Genomic DNA, 17,422 nt, shown 5'->3' with positions numbered 1-17,422 from the left:
CAAAAGTGATCTTGGATTTGAAATCTGCAGGGTCTATTTTGTCAGAGTCAGTGAAAAAATTCAGGACTTGGTATAAATTCAGTTACCTAAATTTGATTCCCTGCTTAATAAGTTTGGACGCGAAAATTTTTGAATCTGTAGAGAAACGTTTGCGGATTCAAAAATATCCGCAGAAGTATAGATTTAGGCCCAACAATTATTAATTTTTGTTTATATTAGCAAATTAGCGAAACCATTTGAAAGGGCTTAGCAGAAAATTAAAGCAGTTACGCTTTAACAATGAAGTGGTCTTTAAAACTCTACAATTCAACAAAGAAAAGTGAATTATTTATGCCAATACCTGTTGTATTATTGTCTCGCAGAAATGACAAGAAAAACTCAATCCCATTTACCAGAGGTGTGACATATATGTATTTTCCAGAATGCAGAGGCCAGTGGAATGCAATGCTACACAAACGTTTTCAGACCTATCCCACATATATTGCGGAAGCGTGCGCTCTAGCCTCCTTGTAAAATTCAAAATAACATATAAATACCACTTAATTTTACTTTAACTCTTAGTCAAACTTGGGCTGAAAAAAGTCTATTATACTTTCTTTTTTATTGCTATCTAAAAATTTACAATAATTATATTTGCTATCTTCTTGCCTATCCCATCTAGAGTCCGATTAACAGTCGGCACGGGAAGAACATGAACATACGATATCTGTAACATGTGTATAAAGTAATGTAAATTAAAATTTGTCTGTCTAGCAATGAAAATTGACATAGTTCCGAATAAGAGTACGAAGATTTGTGTACCTTTGTTGGGAACCTCTTTAATTGAATTTTTCCATAAACCCGAAAACCTCAGCCCTACGGCTACAAGGCCCCCGATCAAGGGACAAGCTTGACGAATACCAGAAAAAAAATCCTTTTTAAAAAATGAAGGTATTTGTTTCAGAGAATCTAACACAGCAACAGAAGGAAACAGTATACAGAAAATCACACAGACAGAAACAAACCTAATTCTAAAATGAAAAATTAACAATTCATAATTACTATTCATAAATGAACACAATTCATAAAATAAGCTGGTAAAAATTGTAGTTAACTCAAAATTGCTTTCAAATAATCGTTTTTCAGTTTTACTCTGACTTCGCAGGTAGTTCGTGTAGTAAATCAATTCGAAATCACATATCAGCGTTTTTTTCCAAAATGATTTACTCGGAAGTTAGTACACATTTAGGCCTGTGCCTTTTAGGGTAAAAAGGTATCTTTCGAAAACCAGATATTAGTACGAAAACGGTCTTTCTTTCTTATTAATAGAAAAAAATGGTTAGGGGTAGGTCACATTTCTTCAACATTTGCTAATTGTAAATAGCAGGAAACAGGAAAGGGTGTAGCCATGAAATTCTGCAAAACGTGGGCGCTCCTGCAATATATACGATGTCAAAAATTAGCTGAGGGCCACGCCCATGAATACCGGCGCCTAGATTCAGCCGCAGCAGGTGTAGGTTTGGAGTTTGGAGAGCAGGCTACAGCTGGCGATGTCACTTCGAGACGTCATATGTGTTTTTCAAATACAAAATTAACATCGTTAGAGTCATTCGTCTTTGAAAGAATACTTTGTCAGGAATTGTACTTTAATAATGAAAGGATGCTTGTATGAAATACTGGAAATTACTAGAAAATTGTTTTCAAAAACGTTGCTGTACCCCTTCCCACACCAGTTATAGCCACGGCTCTATATGTAGCACTGGAAGTTACACCACAAGTTTGAAATAGAAAGCTAATGGAATTTTTTACATCTAATCAAATCTTAATAAAACTGTTGGGAAGTCGACCAAAAGTTGCAGCTGAAATACATGATCAGTTTTTTTCACCAGTGTTTTTCTCATCAGTCAAGATATGTGACGTTTGTTCGACTGACAAGGCAAAACTGTAAGTTTTTTAAAAGCCTGCTTAACTTCTAATTCAAACTTGTCACTCAAAACAAAACCCCGCGTGTGAGGTCAAAGGACATGTGTATCGAGCTCAATCATTATTACGCATGTCCTTCGACCTTTGACCCAAGAAGAGGTGACGCCTCACTCATTAGAAGACTTTCGCTTGGTTATCTCCCCAACAAATTTACCCGTAACTTCATTTGAAAAAAGAAAACGTCAGCTCTTCAAAGACCAGCCCCCCTGCTAAAAACTTTAATTTCCTAAACGTCCTAGACAAAACGACATATTACTGCCCAATATTACAAAGTTGATCCCTTGTATCCCAGCTTCCTTCTCAAGACGCGAATTGCTGAGTAAACTTCATCCCAATCAAAATAACAACCTTGAAGATAGCGAGGTGACGTAGCTTCATATGCAGCTCGTCCATGCAGCACTCTCTTGTTGTTAAACACCAACATGTCTCCTTCCCTCATCTTGTATGTGACCAAATTCTCGGGGGCATACATTGTCTTCACCAGTTTGAAATAGGCCTCGTAAACCCTCTTCACCTTTTCTGAAGGGGCGTTGATGAACGAAGACCTCACATGGTTATTTTGTGCGATATCTTCTACATTTCCAAATGTGTCTAGGCTGTAATAAACAATACAGTTAAGTGGGGATTACGCAACTAATGACCAGTGATAAACAAATAGAATAAAGTGGTAAAAGTATAATTCGGAAAAAGAAAAGAACAATAAAAAAATAAAATGTACCCTATAATCGGTCTTTCATAGTACTTATTGTAATCTCCATACGCATCGACTCCAACATCTTGAAATGAAAATTTGACAGAAGAGAGAAGTTGGAAGGCATCGGGCTCTTGTTCTCGAAGCAACTCTGCAATATGCACTCCATCTACAAAATGGTTTTCACCTCCCTTTTGGGCTGCCTGTTGAATGCAGTGCAGCACCTGAACCTGAGGAGAAAATACCCTGTTATCAATGTACTAGACTATACAGGATATAAGGCTTAAGCATTCTCGAATCAGACCAAAGCAATCTTTTATGTCCATAGTTGAAAATGGAAAGTGCTTAAAAATTTGGAGAGATATAGAAATATATCCCTTCAATATCAGCATAGGCACCAGGGGTGTTGGAGCCGGGAAGAGGAGGGGCACGTGCCCTCAACTTTCGAAAAAAATCCCCTTTATCTAGCTAGACCCAGTTTACACTGTCCTGTTCAAAAACGAAACCATGACGGTACAAAATTCTTTCGCTTTCGTAGCAGGGTCAAATCTGTTACGCAGAGCAGAGCAAAATCGCATCCGTGTCACATTGCTAGTGAACACGGAACAGTGTAAATGCGATTTCAGAAGCGTCTTTGCTAGAAATTCGGAAATAAACCCCCATTCTATGACACACATTACCCCTTCCTACTTGAAAATGCTTCTGAAGTCCTGAAGGGTACCCTATTTTCATGTGTTCCTCTTGAAAACACTATTATGTAAGAATAAAGAAATCTTAAAGAAATCGTTACATCCCTTTTCACGTGCACTTTTAAGAAAAAAGCAATCACTTGCGAAATGCAGAACATTACCCCCATTCTTTACGAAGATCATCTTTTAGCAACTATTTTTTCACTTGATAGGCGAGGTGAGTCACGGGGGTGAACGTCATGTAGCAAAGAAGCAAAGAAAAAGGATCACTCACCCCTGGCTGGTATCTGTAAAACGGCAAATCGACGTGCAGAGGTAAGTAGCCTGCCGTATAAGCAAGATTACTTGGGCCTGGTTTGTTCTTCACAACAAATCTCTCCCTGCAAAAAGAAAATTTAATAAGATTGAAGCTTGTTAAAAGATGGAAGAACAGATTACAAAGCGGCGATTTAAAAATACTCGACCGGTAATTTAAAAATTATTCGTAAGATGGTTCTTTAGCATAAAGGCAGCGACGACTTCATAAAATATTTTTACTTATTATTACTTATTACTTATTATCAGACTTGGGCCACAAAACTGAAAGAGAATTATAAATTGTCCTACGAGTGACAAAACCATTAAATCCAATCTATATACAATGGGCTAAAATATAAGCCTTCAAAGGACAGGTTCCTTTCCCATCAAGCTACTGTAGATGGTCTTGGGTTTAGATCTAGGTCCGCCAGATATCCAACTATAATCCCCAAGTATCAAATGTAAATTCTCGATCCGATTATAACAGACAAAAACTGACTTTCAATCTTCAACCACATTGACAGTCCTGATATCCTTCTCAAAACCAGAAGTAAATGGTTTAACCCCCCCCCCTGCTCCTTATCCCCTGATGCAACGGCTATTATTTCATGATAGAAGGAGATTTGAATAGGGCAATGCATACTATCATTTCCCGCCAAAAGAACACTGTCGAAGTGCCTACTTTGAAATTCTAGACGTAACCACAGATTCTTTAAAAAATCATTACGATCAGTCCAGTTTGAAAGATTTTCAATTTAGGGTAGTTTTTCATTAGAAACATTTATTTGCGAAAGGTTCTACAACCAGATTTTACAAAATATTACCTCAGATTAATCAAACTCCTTAATGTTCTAATTTAGTTGATGTATTTATGTTTATTGCTAAACCGTGTCTAATCTATTTCTCTTCTCCATGTTATTTCGGTTCCTTGTGTACAATTTAATTATTTGCTGCATTAAAAAAGAGAGTTCAAAAAAGGTGTCAATATTTCTCCGACCAAGAAAACATTGTTACAAAACCTTCCTCGCATTTGGCACCATTTTTTTAAAATTGCCAAAAATTGCTTTTAAAAATTGCAAACATTGCTTTTAAAAATTGCTTAATTGCTTAAAAATTGCAAAAATTGCTTAAAAATTGCTCAATTTTTAAAATTCTTTAATTTCTGGTTGACATAGTTCTTCTGTTCACACCACTTTTATGTTAATGTTTTATTGATAAACTGTGTTTCATTAATTTCTCTTCTCCATCTTATGTTGTTTTTTATTTATTGTAAAAAAAGTCATTATACTTGATGCACTAAAAAGGTTATTTTAAAACGTTCCAAGACCTTTCCTATTTCATGTCAACAGTAAAACAGATAAAACTTTTAGGCATTATGATGGAACCTGGGGAATTGCGGGATAAGGTTGAAAATTTTCATTAGATAAAAAATGTATTTCTGGTGCAGTTTCTGGCAATCCCTGGAATACCATATCTCAAATTTTCTTGCTGCCAATCATGGTGGCTTTTTGGCCCCTCCACTTTCAAATACGTTGCACCGGCCTGTGCTCGTGGCACTGAAGAGATGACGTAGCTTTCCAGCATCAAATTAAACAAGTCTACAGCTTTGTTTTTCTCTTTTATTAGCAAATACCTGTAGCTCCGATCCAAAGTGTTCAGTAGAATCCTTGGGATACAGGCTCGATAAAATCATTTAGTTTTTTGAAGATTTCTTCATTGGTAGCTCATGCTAAGCAATTTGGAAATAAAATATTAGACGTTGAATTAAGCAAATATTGACCATAAAAACACTCTTTAAAGGCTCTTGCGCAACCGGCATGCTTATCGGCAGCTGTCTTGATAAATTGATTGTGTTTTTTATTTTCATGCAGTACGGTATTAGGGGCATACCGGAAAACAAGGACCCAGGACCTTAAGACAGGACCCAGGACCCAGGACCAGGACTTAGTTAGTACAAAGGAAACATACTACAGTTTGACAATTATTGGAGGGGCTCCAGCCCCCCCAGCCCCCCCCCGGTTCCGACGGGCCTGAATAAGAGTATTTCACATTTCAAGGCGTTGCTTTCGTTTAATCGTACATTTACATATTCCCGAGCGACCTGAGTTTTCGTTTTTCACACAAAGTCAGAAATAAAATCAGATTCATTTCCCTCTTACAATGATGTGCAGTCTTTTGTTCGATGTGTAAAACTTTTGGATTTTATGGACAATTTTTCATGGTATGCAATGTTATAACTTGGTATTCTTATTAAGGAAACAGCGAGTGCATCGTCGAAAACATAAACGGTCCTGGGTCCTGGGTCCTGGTCCTCGGTCCTGGTCCTGGGTCCTGGTCCTCGGTCCTGGTCCTGGTCCTCGGTCCTGGGTCCTGGTCCTCGGTCCTGGTCCTCGGTCCTGGTCCTGGGTCCTGGTCTTCGCTCCTGGGTCCTGCCTTAAGGTCCTGGGTCCTTGTTTTCCGGTATGCCCGGTATTAGGCCGGTTTTGAAATATGATCCAAAATTATGCCCGTTGCGCAAGAGCCTTTAAGCTTCATTTAAGTATTCTAAGAATTAGGGATTTAAAATTCACGAGCAGTCGTGCCAACCTCTGCAGAATTTTTCCCCAAATAGCAATAAAAGAACGAATTCATAAGAATTCAACCTCTCTTCGAAACTCTTTGCATCATCTCGTTCATTTTTGTTTTTCGATGTAACGTGAGTTAAAACTATCATTCTTTTATACGATCAGCTACGTCACTACAAAATCCCGATTCCGCCGTTCCTGATGATAGTAGAAAAGCATTACAATCAAACATTGACTTATAGGTAAGTCTCGTTTAATATTTCAACCATGTGTGAATACCTAACAAGGACCACAATGCTGAACTGATCGTCTCCTGTTACATCACTAGTAAATTCTGGAATCAAAAACCAGAGCCTTGTTGATCTTTTGAACAAGATACAAGTCACCGCTTTCAACAGAGTTCGACAGAGTACCAATAAGTTATTTTATGTATTTTCGCTCTGAAAAATTGTGTAGCTTTTTCCAGTGAGGGAAATAATTCAAAAAAGAACTTCGTATTCAGTATGGTATTCTGCAAGGAAAGTAACTAATCCCAGAAAACTTCCATCCTTGGAATAGCAAAGCAAGTATTTGACTATCGGTATTTGACTATCATTTATATCAAGGGTGGGCAACCTTTTTGGAGAATGGGCCAGATCCTTCAAGCCTGTTCTTTAAGCGGGCCAAATGTAATAAGAAAAACGATTACGATAGTCTTGTAACAATTATAATAATAATAATGAAAATTTTCCATACAATTACACTAGAATCACAAACCTCTCTATAACATACGTACTTTGCAACTGGCTAGCCTGGGTTTACAAGATAGGACTATTACAGTTAGACAGGGAATTTAGCATAACCGTCTAACAACCTGCCTTAACAAAGTTTTGAGTTTAAATAGTAAGAGTTAAGGTCACTGATAATTTTAAGCATTAGGAACATTCTGGCAAATGACCGGAAGCTGCGTTTCCAGAAGCATGAAAACTGCCTTAACGACGATCTAAACATGAAGTTTGTTGGTCTTTTTTCAAAGTGGAATTGGTGACTCGCACCTTTTGCTTCTACGTTCTATTTCCTCGCGGCAACTTCGGAAGACGACCGCCATTCGCCCTCCTTCCCTGCGTTCAAAAGCGTCTAGTAAAGGTTGCGGAAGTTTTAGAACGGGTTTCTCTCGTCTCTCTTTCATTCCTGCTCCGCACTCTCCTCCGCAACCCCTTCTTGACGCAATTGAACCCATAGTTTTTCCCTCAGGAAGGGGGGTTTTAGACACTAATTGGATGTTGGTGTCACACTCTTTAGGTCACTGGTGTCACACCCTTTAGGTCACTGAGAATTGACGGTAACGCCCATTTTTAAAATGAAGTCATAAACTTTAAGATAAAGAAGATAAGAAGATGAATCTTGATGTTATTTGATTACCACTGACTACCAAAAAATGATTTTCACCGCATGGAACAAAATTTACCGAAGGACACAGAAATATTTGATCAAACGAGCTTATAGCACAAATCTACAGTCAACTTTGTGTTGTTCGCAACCTCTGGGGGATCGTGGAAATGTTCGAATAACAAAATGTTCGATTTATACGGGTTTTGCCTCAGTAATCCCTGCATAAGCTATATGTAGCCTTTATCGGTATAATTGCAACTTGCACAGCAATTGTAAATGAAGAAAAACACTATTTGTAAACTTATTCAAAAGAAATGTCTTAAATAACAGCAAAAAATTGAAATAACGTACAATTTAAGGGAATTTAAGGAAATGAAGTACTTTTATCACCGGCTTATTTCTTAAAATTGGCAGAAAGTCCGAACTAGAAAGGTTATTTTTCTGAGGGGACCGACAAAAGTTCGAATTAAAGAGACTAAAAGTTTTTTGTAAGGCTTTGTTAGGAGATTTTTAAGGTACCTGAGAATTTTGTTCGGATTAGTAGAAGTTCAAATCAGTGGCGGGGCCAGCTACTGCAGAGTGGGAGGAAAATGGCCGTGACCAGCGAGACCACGCCCCTTTTGCCTCGTTGCCGTGCTTTGTACCAGGTTAATTTTCCTTAGGAAATATAAACCATCCCTTTCTAGCGATTTTCAATCCGTTTTAGAAGAAATATGTAGACCATGTTTGATAAAATTGGAGTGGTAATTACCCGCCATACCCCCCTGGGCGCCGCCACTGGTTCAAATTACCCAGAGTGTTCTGTTCTTCGTTCTCTGGACACTTGCAGATTGTACGTGCAAACGTCAAAGATGCTGATCTGCAATTCACCTTCTGTGTATTTCTGTTCTATGATCTAGCCCTATTATTTCTGAAGAAATTTCCAAATAATCGATCGACAGAGACTTCAAAAGCTTGCCCCTTTTACCAACCACACCGTATTAGGTTCTCTGAAATTTTTATACCCTTCAGGGAGATTAATTAAAGGGGGCATTAAATCAAGGGGCATTTATTCGAGGTGATACCATATTCACCAGATTAAGGATAATCTCATTCATAAACAAACTAATAGCATAACTCCAAACTTACATCAACGTAGGAATCATTGTAAAAATAGGGGCATGTAGACAAAAAAGGGCATCTCTGCGAGCTGAGGATATACACCTGAATACCTCCATTTCTGAAAAATGGGGGGGGGGTACACTAGATTATTTCTACAAGTATTAACCATTAATACCTCCATGTTTGAAAAGTGGGGACACATCCAGGGATTTCATAAGCAACCAGCGAAAGTCCGCCGATTACTCACCAAACCTTTGCCGCCTACCTTCGTGCAGTAAGACTGTACAAACTTTAGTAAACCTGTAGACGCCTACTTTTTATGAGAGCCTTCTACTTAAAAAATTATTGAAAACCCCGCATACCTATGTATACTTACCCATAATGGGTTGATCGATAAGCACACCCCAACTTGTCCCTAATCAATTCGAGAGATTCACTTGTTCCAGGCGTGTTCTCCAGCAACGTCAGACCGGTCACAGCCACCGTTTCCAGCCAGGAGAGTAAGGTGGGGTCATCCCTTGTCACTTTGCCAAACTCGTAATTGGGGATTTTACCAATAAGGTCACTCCCCCATGTAATTGGTTTAAGGCCGCAATTACTCCTCCTTGTTCCTATCTCCATCTCTGATTTTGGGAACATCCTCTCCCTCAGCCACTTGAAAGGAAATGAACTCCGATGTCCATCCTCCCATTCCATTGTAACTCCATCTTCAGTCAGCCAAGTCGACTCAGGTTTTATGTCGACAGAAAAGTTTCCTACAACATCGCAAGTTCTTTGCATTGCTGTTGCATGAAAACAATGCTCACATTGACAATTGTCACGTAGAAATATAAAAGGATACTTGCTTTGATCGCCATCTTCCCAATTTACTTGCAAGCTATCGTTGGTTGTTTCAAAGTCTGTTTTATTTCTTGTTGGCATTTTTCCTGCGACAAAAGAACTGCATACCCGGCCATCGGCTGCTAAGGTAGTATTCGCAAGCCATTTTCGTTGCTTGAGTCTCGCACAATAGGCGAGAGCCTTGAAATGTTTAATTCTGCTCAAAACAAGCGCCATTATCATCCCGTCAAAAACTTAGCAACATGCAAAGCAAATCCATGAATGACAAAAGCTCTGCTTCTCCTGTCGACCAAAGAAATTACGAAATCCCTGGACCCGTGGACGCAGGATCCAAGGACCTGAAGATTAATTAAACTTTGTCTTTGTATACAATCAAAGACTTTTGTCTTTGTGTGCGTGCCAAGGAAAAAGCACAAATATATGTTTTAGTGATAGTGGTTATTGTTTATTAATACCTTCAAATACCAATAACAGTTGCCGACCAACGGACAACCATCCTATGAATATGGAGTGAAGTGCAACATGAGACGTGAAAGGGGACCGTTATTTTTGTCGAAATCGTTTAGCATGAGCTGGTCATGGGTTTTTGCAGTAGATAGGCCATAGGAGCTCTAGTTGAATCTGAATTTCATTTTCAAAGACGTTGTGGAAAATCTGGAAGCACCAGGCGATGATGTAGTTAGGCATTACCTTTGCTTGCCAGTTTATGCCTCCGGGCTTAATGAATCTTCAGACATTGCAATTTTTAATTTTTCTTAGATGTAAATATATTTCATCTTGGCGTATTTACTTTTATAGAGAGGGGTGGTGTCAGGGCCGCCGAGAGGGGGGCAAAGGGGGAAAATTGTCCTAGGGCCTCGAGCTATAAATAGTTATAAATTGCGTTTTAAAATGGAATAAATAAACAGTAGCAAAATTATGCTTAAAAAAGTAGAACATTTTAAACGAATAATTCAATTTAAGCTAATCTAAAGGGCATGGTCGGAAAAGTTTTCTTCTCGCTTCGCCCGCAAGGAGCCTCGTCTTTTGGACCCCGGATGGTGTAACGAGTTTGTTTTTATATCAAAACATATAAGATCTTACAAATAGTATCTCTGTGTTCTATGTTATGTTACGTTACGTTGTGTTTTACGTTATATTGCCAGTTGGTTCGATGTTCTTATTAATCCCAATGTTTGTCAGCTGCCATTAACATTCCAAGGTATTGCATCATGCATCATGTTACTGCATCATTGCATCACCATTCCATATTTTTGTCAGACCTTTGTTTAAAAAGCCTATAAGGATTATTATATGACCTTGACAACAAACCAAAACTCAGATTTTGGAATAGTCGGAGGGTCATGGTAGAAGATGGTACCTGATGCTGATAGGGATTATTACACACAGTAAGGATTTGAGGCTTTTATAGGTTGCAGGTAGGGTATAACCTACGGGATAAATCCTGAAATGTAGGTATTTTTCGTAATTTGCAGGTAGATATTATCAGAAAATGCAGATGGGCTTTAATTCAAACCAAAGAAGCTTCCAACACAGATTGAAAGATTAAAATTTGAAAAAACACTTAAACTTTCCATTCATGACTATAAGAGCATTGGATTCTTACAATTTTCCTATAAATAATAGCAAAATCTGCAAATGCGTTGCACGGCCTTAAAACGGCAAACTCACATGGCCTTGGCAACTTTTTAGAGATGTCCAAACGAATTCAATTTTTTAGATTCACATTTGCAAAACAGATACATTTACAAAGAAAATTACAAAATCAAACTATTAAGTCTCAAATAAAGTTTACTGGATCAACAAAAACGTTACAATTTCATTAAAATTATTGAATTTACTCAAACTATTTTTAAAGCTGCATACCACAGTAGTGACGATTAATTTTTGCTTTGAGAAGGCATCCTTTTCTCATAAAGCTGGAAAATTTGCATTTCTTATGACTTTTATAGTCATGTTTTTGCCTGTGTTCCTAAATCTAGCTTCCTTTCACACGACAATATAATGTCTAGTGAGGATTCAAACCTATTATTTTGCACTTTCCTCAGACTTTTCTCGGTGTCGTAAACTTCTTCGGTCTGCCAACCCTTGGTAAATTTTTTGCTCTTCTTGTAAGGTAAAACTTTTCACACACCACAAAAGCTGAACTCATTGAGCAGCCAACAAGTGATGCAATTTCAAGAAATCCATTCGTGTTGTTTTCGCAGAAAGCAATTTGCAAGCACTTCTTCGTAATTCAGTTCTTGATATTCCTAAGAACTCCCATGTTTACGTCTCAAGGCCTATATAAACATTATGGCTGATGTTTTGTGAATTGTTTGGCGTACATCAAAACATCAACAATGTCTTGCGAAAATTTCATGGAAACAGCTGCCGTACATTTTTAATGAAAAGGATTTTTAAAAAGTCTTTCCAAATTTGTTGCATATAATGTCTTCAAAATTTGTCCCAATACCTTTTGAAGACAAGTGTACTTGTTGTACTTTACAGGCTTATCTTTTTAAATCGTTTGAGCTGATTTAATCTTTTATTTTGTTATTATTTTATTATTGGTGTCATAATTTTGTTTATTTGTAGACATCTAACTAACAGCATAGAACAGCTAACCATTTTGTAAAATAACTACATATAATTATGTTTATCTAATACTTCAAATCCTGTAAAAGGGTATCTTTAGAAAGGATACAAGTCAGTGGGCTGGGGAGGGGGGTACCCTGGGTACCAGACTCATTATATATAAAATAAAATAGAGATTATATTTTATAGTGAGTCTGGTACCCAGAGTAGGGAAGGGGGCTGCAGCCCACCAAAGTTTGAATTCGTATAATAGTCTTCCCTTATTATGGCAAAAATTTTGGTAAACAATAGAACATTCGTCGGGCACCACCCCCCCCCCCCCATATATTTTTTCTTCCCGTACGCTTATGCCCTCACAGGCAACCTTGGGTGGATTTCCGGAGGTGCACCACTATGGCGACGTGTGGAAAATAAAAAGCGGTCTGAAAAAACCCTTGCTTCAAAGGATATAGAATAACTTACAAGTTTTTCTCAAAGTTTTAATTTTCAACGCTTGACGGGGCTGCAGAAGTATTGCAGTTGTATTTATATCAAAAACAGAAGACAACAAATAAACAATATTTTACCCTGCCTGGAAAATACAGTCTCAAAATGAATGGAACTCACTTTTCAAATTCTGCAACCAAACTTTGAAGTATTTGCAAAAATTATGGCATGTAAACCAAACAACGCTAGGCAGCAAAAATATTAAAATGGCTTCAGCAAATTATTTTCGCACGTGGTTTTGGCAAACCTCAACTTTTATCGCCTCTTCTTCAAACTCTTATACGAGAGGTTCAAAAATCAAGATTCGACTAGTGTACCAACTCATGGCGCAAGGACAGGTTTCTACACGTAGAGCTTTCTCGCCTCACAATTCAGAATATAAATGTTAGAGAACCTGTGAAGAAAATAGACAGTTGTAAAGCAGGGCTAGCCACATAAAGCTTCATATGACGCATGACATTTATTGTGTTTGATTAGCCAAGCATTGCCATGTAAAAAAGCCATAGCTTTTCCAAACGCATTAACAGAATGGGGCGTTTTTCTAAATTCTCAAGGATATGGTCAGCAAAAAATTTTCTGGTGTCGGACACCTCTTTGCCCCTCCGATCTTTCAATTCTTGCTACGCCACTGCTTCCAAGGTTGATGTCATCCACCCTAGTGCCCCAGTGCAATTATTGTTACGATTATGTCACGTTTAAGTCTAAAGAAATTGTTATGAAAAAGAAAACGAAGCCAAGAACATTAAAAATACACAAATTTACTTATGAAAAAAGTTGTGAAATTCTCTGGAAAAATTCCATCACAAAAACGAAGAGATTCTGCCATCTAGGGGTGCTTTGTCGGTGAGTTTCAAACTTTTTCGCCAAATAAAGGATGGCTCATTCACTTTGTTGGCAAATTGGGCCTGAACACTCCCGTTTAGCACAATAGCTAGATAATTCACTGCTAATCCTTTAAGAACAAAATTAGAATAACCCAGCCTCGAAGTCTTGGAAAAATTAAGGGTAATCTGCCTGAATTTTAATTTACTGGTAATTATAAAAAGAGTGTCACAGAGGATACGAGAGCGTACGAGAGCGGATGGGATTTCCAAGAAAAAGAAAGGATTTTTAGGGATATTTAGATTAAAACAATAGGATTTCCACCAGAAGTGCACAAGTGATTTGCCCCTCGCTTTAAACATTCACCGTCTTTTCGCTAATTCTCATTTAAATACACTATCAAATGTTTATTATGCAGTTCGTAGCCCACATTCTACACGTTTTTGATATGAACCATCCTTATAAGAAACACCAGGCTGTGGTTTGCTCAAAAGATAAGAAAAAAATAAGAAACAATGCAGGTTGAGATTAAACAAAACTCGAAAGAGAACAAACCAGCAGATAAAAAAGATAAAAAAATAGCAACAAAAAACAGAAAGCGTTAAGCAAAATCCCAGACAGAGGCTTTATGAAGTAAATTTCAACTCCACACCAGAGTCCAAAAAAATTGTTAACCTTCCTCCATACAAAAACATCCCAGAAGGCAAACCTTCCTCACAAAATAATAGAAAATGGGCGTGACTGAGGTGTGTCAAAGGAGTTTCTATTGTTTTTATGGACCTTCCTCCGGTCAGTGGCCTTGCGACCATAACGTTTTCCTAACTCTGGTCCACACATTACTATGCATAGGAAATTCAATTAAAAACCAGAAACAAAATAAGAAACATTTGAGGCTGAAATTATGCGATAAAATAAAAGACATCAAGTTGAAACTGGAGCCAAGTGTGCTTATAAAAAGCGCCTAGCTCGTAACGGCTTTGCGCCTGGAATATCAACGGTGAAAGAAAGTTAAAAGTAGATGAGACCTTATGTGATATTGACAATGGTCCCTCTATCGGGAGAAGAACCTTCAGTCCTTTGTTTCGAAAAATACCGTCTTAGACCCCATTTACACTGTGCCGGATAAATTTTATCCGCATAAAATTTGTTCGGATTGATTTGCGTTTACCGCACGAATTTTGTCCACTTTGCCCTCCCGTTTACATTGTGCCGGATAACTACAGTCACGTGACCTGAATCATTCGCGTTCAGTCCGAGAAAATTGTCAAAGCACATTAGGCCAATATAGTTTAAATAATTCTTTGTTTGAAAAAACACGTCACAGAAATGGCAAACAAAGTAAGGAAAGCTGAAAAGGACGCCAATTTCACGTGGACTGACGAAGAGACAGCACTTTTGATACAAGTAGTTATCGACTATAAGGTAGCAAAGGTGGCGAAAGGTCTTGATTGGGAGACGGTGAAAACAAAATACGATGAGATAGCCACTCGTTTTCAAGCAAGATATCCGAAAGCTGATTCTGGAGTTAATCGTGATGAATATCCCAATTCTGAAAGTCCAGATAAAATAAACAAAGCAACACGATTCTGTCACAGAATTCTGTGATTCTGTTTACGAGAAATGAGATTTGGCGCCATCTCGCGCCACCTTCTTTCTCTTTATTGAAAGAGCCTCGCTGTAAATCAAAATCAGCCTCGCAGCGGATGTGGATAAAATTTATCTGGATAAAACCGTTTACACTGTACCACATAGCTATCTGAACTAATTTAATCCGTCTTCCTAAGTGAACTAATTTTGTCCGGATAGCCGCTCTCAAATTCGTGCGGATAGCGTGGGTATAGTGTAAACGGGAGCCCTATCTGAACTAATTTTGATGCGGATAAAATTTACCCGGCACAGTGTAAACGGGGTCTTAAACCAATCAATGTTGCAGGGTTATGACACATGCGCATTAATAACAGTATTTGCGAAGTGGTTCCGACAGTGACCACACAACTCTTGAACTTCCCGCCAGAGCTTCAAGTGATAATGCGCATGTGCAATGACCCGAACAGAATAATAATAATTTTGTTTGTCTATCCGACACTGGAGAGATTGGGTTCGGGCGCACTAGCACTTGAAGAATGCCAAAACCTCCTGTGAAACGAAACAATTAATATGTTGTAGCTTCTGTGTTGCTTGCTGAAGTTTTGTTTTTAATCTTTTTTTAATGTTTTATCAGAATTAACCATTAATACCTCCTTTTTTGAAAAATAAGGGACAAATCCAGGGATTTTAACTGCCGAAAATCCGCCGCTTACTCGCCAAACCTTTGCCGCCTACTTTCAGCCTCACTTTAGTAAGACTGCACAGACTTTAGTATTAGACGCATGCTTTTAAATGCGAGCCTTCTACTTCGAAAATTATTGAAAACCCTGCACATCTATGTATGCTTACCCATAATGGGATGATCGATAAGCACATCCCAACTTTTCCCTTATCAATTCGAGAGATTCACTTGCTCCAAGCGTGTTCTCTATCAACGTCAGACCGGTCACAGCCACTGTTTCAAGCCAGGAGAGTAAGGTGGGGTCATCCCTTAACACTTTGCCGAACTCGTATTTTGGGATCTTTCCAGCAAGCTCGCTCCCCCATGTAACTGGTTTAAGACCGCAATTGCTCCTTGTTCCTATGTCCTTCTCTGATTTTGGGAACATCCTCTCCCTCAGCCACTTGAAAGAAAATGAACTCCGATGTCCATCCTCCCATTCCATTGTAACTCCATCTTCAGTCAGCCAAGTTGACTCTGGTTTTATGTCGACAGAAAAGTTTCCTACAACATCGCAAGTTCTTTGCATAGCTGTTGCATGAAAACAATGCTCACATTGACAATTATCACGTAGAAATATAAAAGGATACTTGCTTTGATCGCCATCTTCCCAATTTACTTGCAAGCTATCGTTGGTTGTTTCAAAGTCTGTTTTATTTCTTGTTGGCATTTTTCCTGCGACAAAGGAACTGCATACCCGGCCATCGGCTGCTAAGGTAGTATTCGCAAGCCATTTTCGTTGCTTGAGTCTCGCACAATAGATGAGAGCCTTGAAATGTTTAATTCTGCTCAAAACAAGCGCCATATCTTCCCTTAAATCAATGTGGTCTTAAAATTGAATGGCGTGACTTATATAATATACCGCTACAGGGACGGATTCAGGGTGTCGCACAGGTCGCGCGGAAGACCGTCAGTTTTTCAGAATTTAGTTTTAGTCTTTAGTCATTGAAATAAGGCAATCGTGTTCACCACAATCTTTTATTTTCCTCCCTACAGATAATACATTTACCTCTCTTTACACATTAAACACAGGACCGAACTTGGTCGATCTCACACACAATGCCACAATTTGATTCAACATAGAAGAAATTCAAAGACCATCCTAGACCGTAAACAGTATGATTTTTAAGCATGACGCCCGTGCCGCACGAAGGTGCAGGGCTCTTTGTTATGCAAATATTTTACCAAATCTCACCAATCAAAATTCGTGTTTTCACATGAGGTTGGAAGTTTTAAAAGAGAAGAATCCCAATTTTTCTTTATCTGAAGAGGTGGATAGGTAGTGTAAACTTCTGAATCTCAAGATTTTGTTTTAACTACGTGTTGGATTTGCTGGAAAATTTGGAAAACCTTTTCAAGGGAAAAATGTTTGACTGAAAAATTTTAACGCTTCAGGGCCCCAGTCCCGTCGCCACTCTCAAAACTACTGCAAGGCCTGCAAACCTCGTTTGTGAGCCAACTTCCGCTCCTAAAGAAAAGGCCATCTATTAAGGCGTTAAGGCGTTCCATCGATCAAAGTGTATCATTTCTTGAAAAAGGGTGAAATTATTTCTTTTATTTATAGTGGTTGAAATGATTAGCATTGTGAACTTTGGGGTTCTTGCCTTTAAAATTAGACCTAGTTGCTCTGGTTCCGGTGGGGCTGGGCCCCCATAATGGCTCCACCTTTGGCCACGCGGGAGGCCCCTCAGACCGCCTGCTGTATTATCCGCCC

At 38.5% G+C, this 17,422-nt stretch overlaps 1 protein-coding gene across 2 annotated transcripts; it reads right to left on the bottom strand.

Moving 5' to 3' along the window:
• Positions 1-995: 995 nt before the first annotated feature.
• On the bottom strand, positions 996-16,703 carry LOC135694066 (gamma-butyrobetaine dioxygenase). Of its 2 annotated transcripts, none has more exons than XM_065212722.2 (4): positions 15,837-16,703; positions 3,617-3,722; positions 2,681-2,883; positions 996-2,558 (listed from the first exon to the last, which is right to left on the bottom strand). In XM_065212722.2, the coding sequence occupies exons 1-4, from the start codon at positions 16,511-16,513 to the stop codon at positions 2,228-2,230; spliced, it is 1,317 nt and encodes a 438-aa protein (XP_065068794.2). In that variant the 5' UTR covers positions 16,514-16,703; the 3' UTR covers positions 996-2,227. The 2 variants fall into 2 exon arrangements, with proteins under 2 accessions (XP_065068794.2, XP_065068793.2); XM_065212721.2 differs by lacking the exon at positions 15,837-16,703 and adding an exon at positions 9,052-10,100.
• Positions 16,704-17,422: the final 719 nt, after the last annotated feature.

This window comes from Rhopilema esculentum, chromosome 11, assembly GCF_057945365.1.
Source record: "Rhopilema esculentum isolate cy_ngs chromosome 11, ASM5794536v1, whole genome shotgun sequence".
NCBI lineage: Eukaryota > Metazoa > Cnidaria > Scyphozoa > Rhizostomeae > Rhizostomatidae > Rhopilema > Rhopilema esculentum.
Note: the sequence above shows the minus strand (reverse complement) of the source record. Positions and strands in the feature narration are given on the sequence as shown.

Excerpts from the sequence above, each read along its gene's own strand:
- LOC135694066 (XM_065212721.2), bottom strand. The coding sequence starts at position 9,737 with ATGATAATGGCGCTTGTTTTGAGCAGAATTAAACATTTCAAGGCTCTC. Across the intron at positions 3,723-9,051 it reads TATCGATCAACCCATTATGG|GGAGAGATTTGTTGTGAAGA; the intron begins GTAAGTATACAT and ends TTCTTTTTGCAG. Across the intron at positions 2,884-3,616 it reads TTTACAGATACCAGCCAGGG|GTTCAGGTGCTGCACTGCAT; the intron begins GTGAGTGATCCT and ends TTTTCTCCTCAG.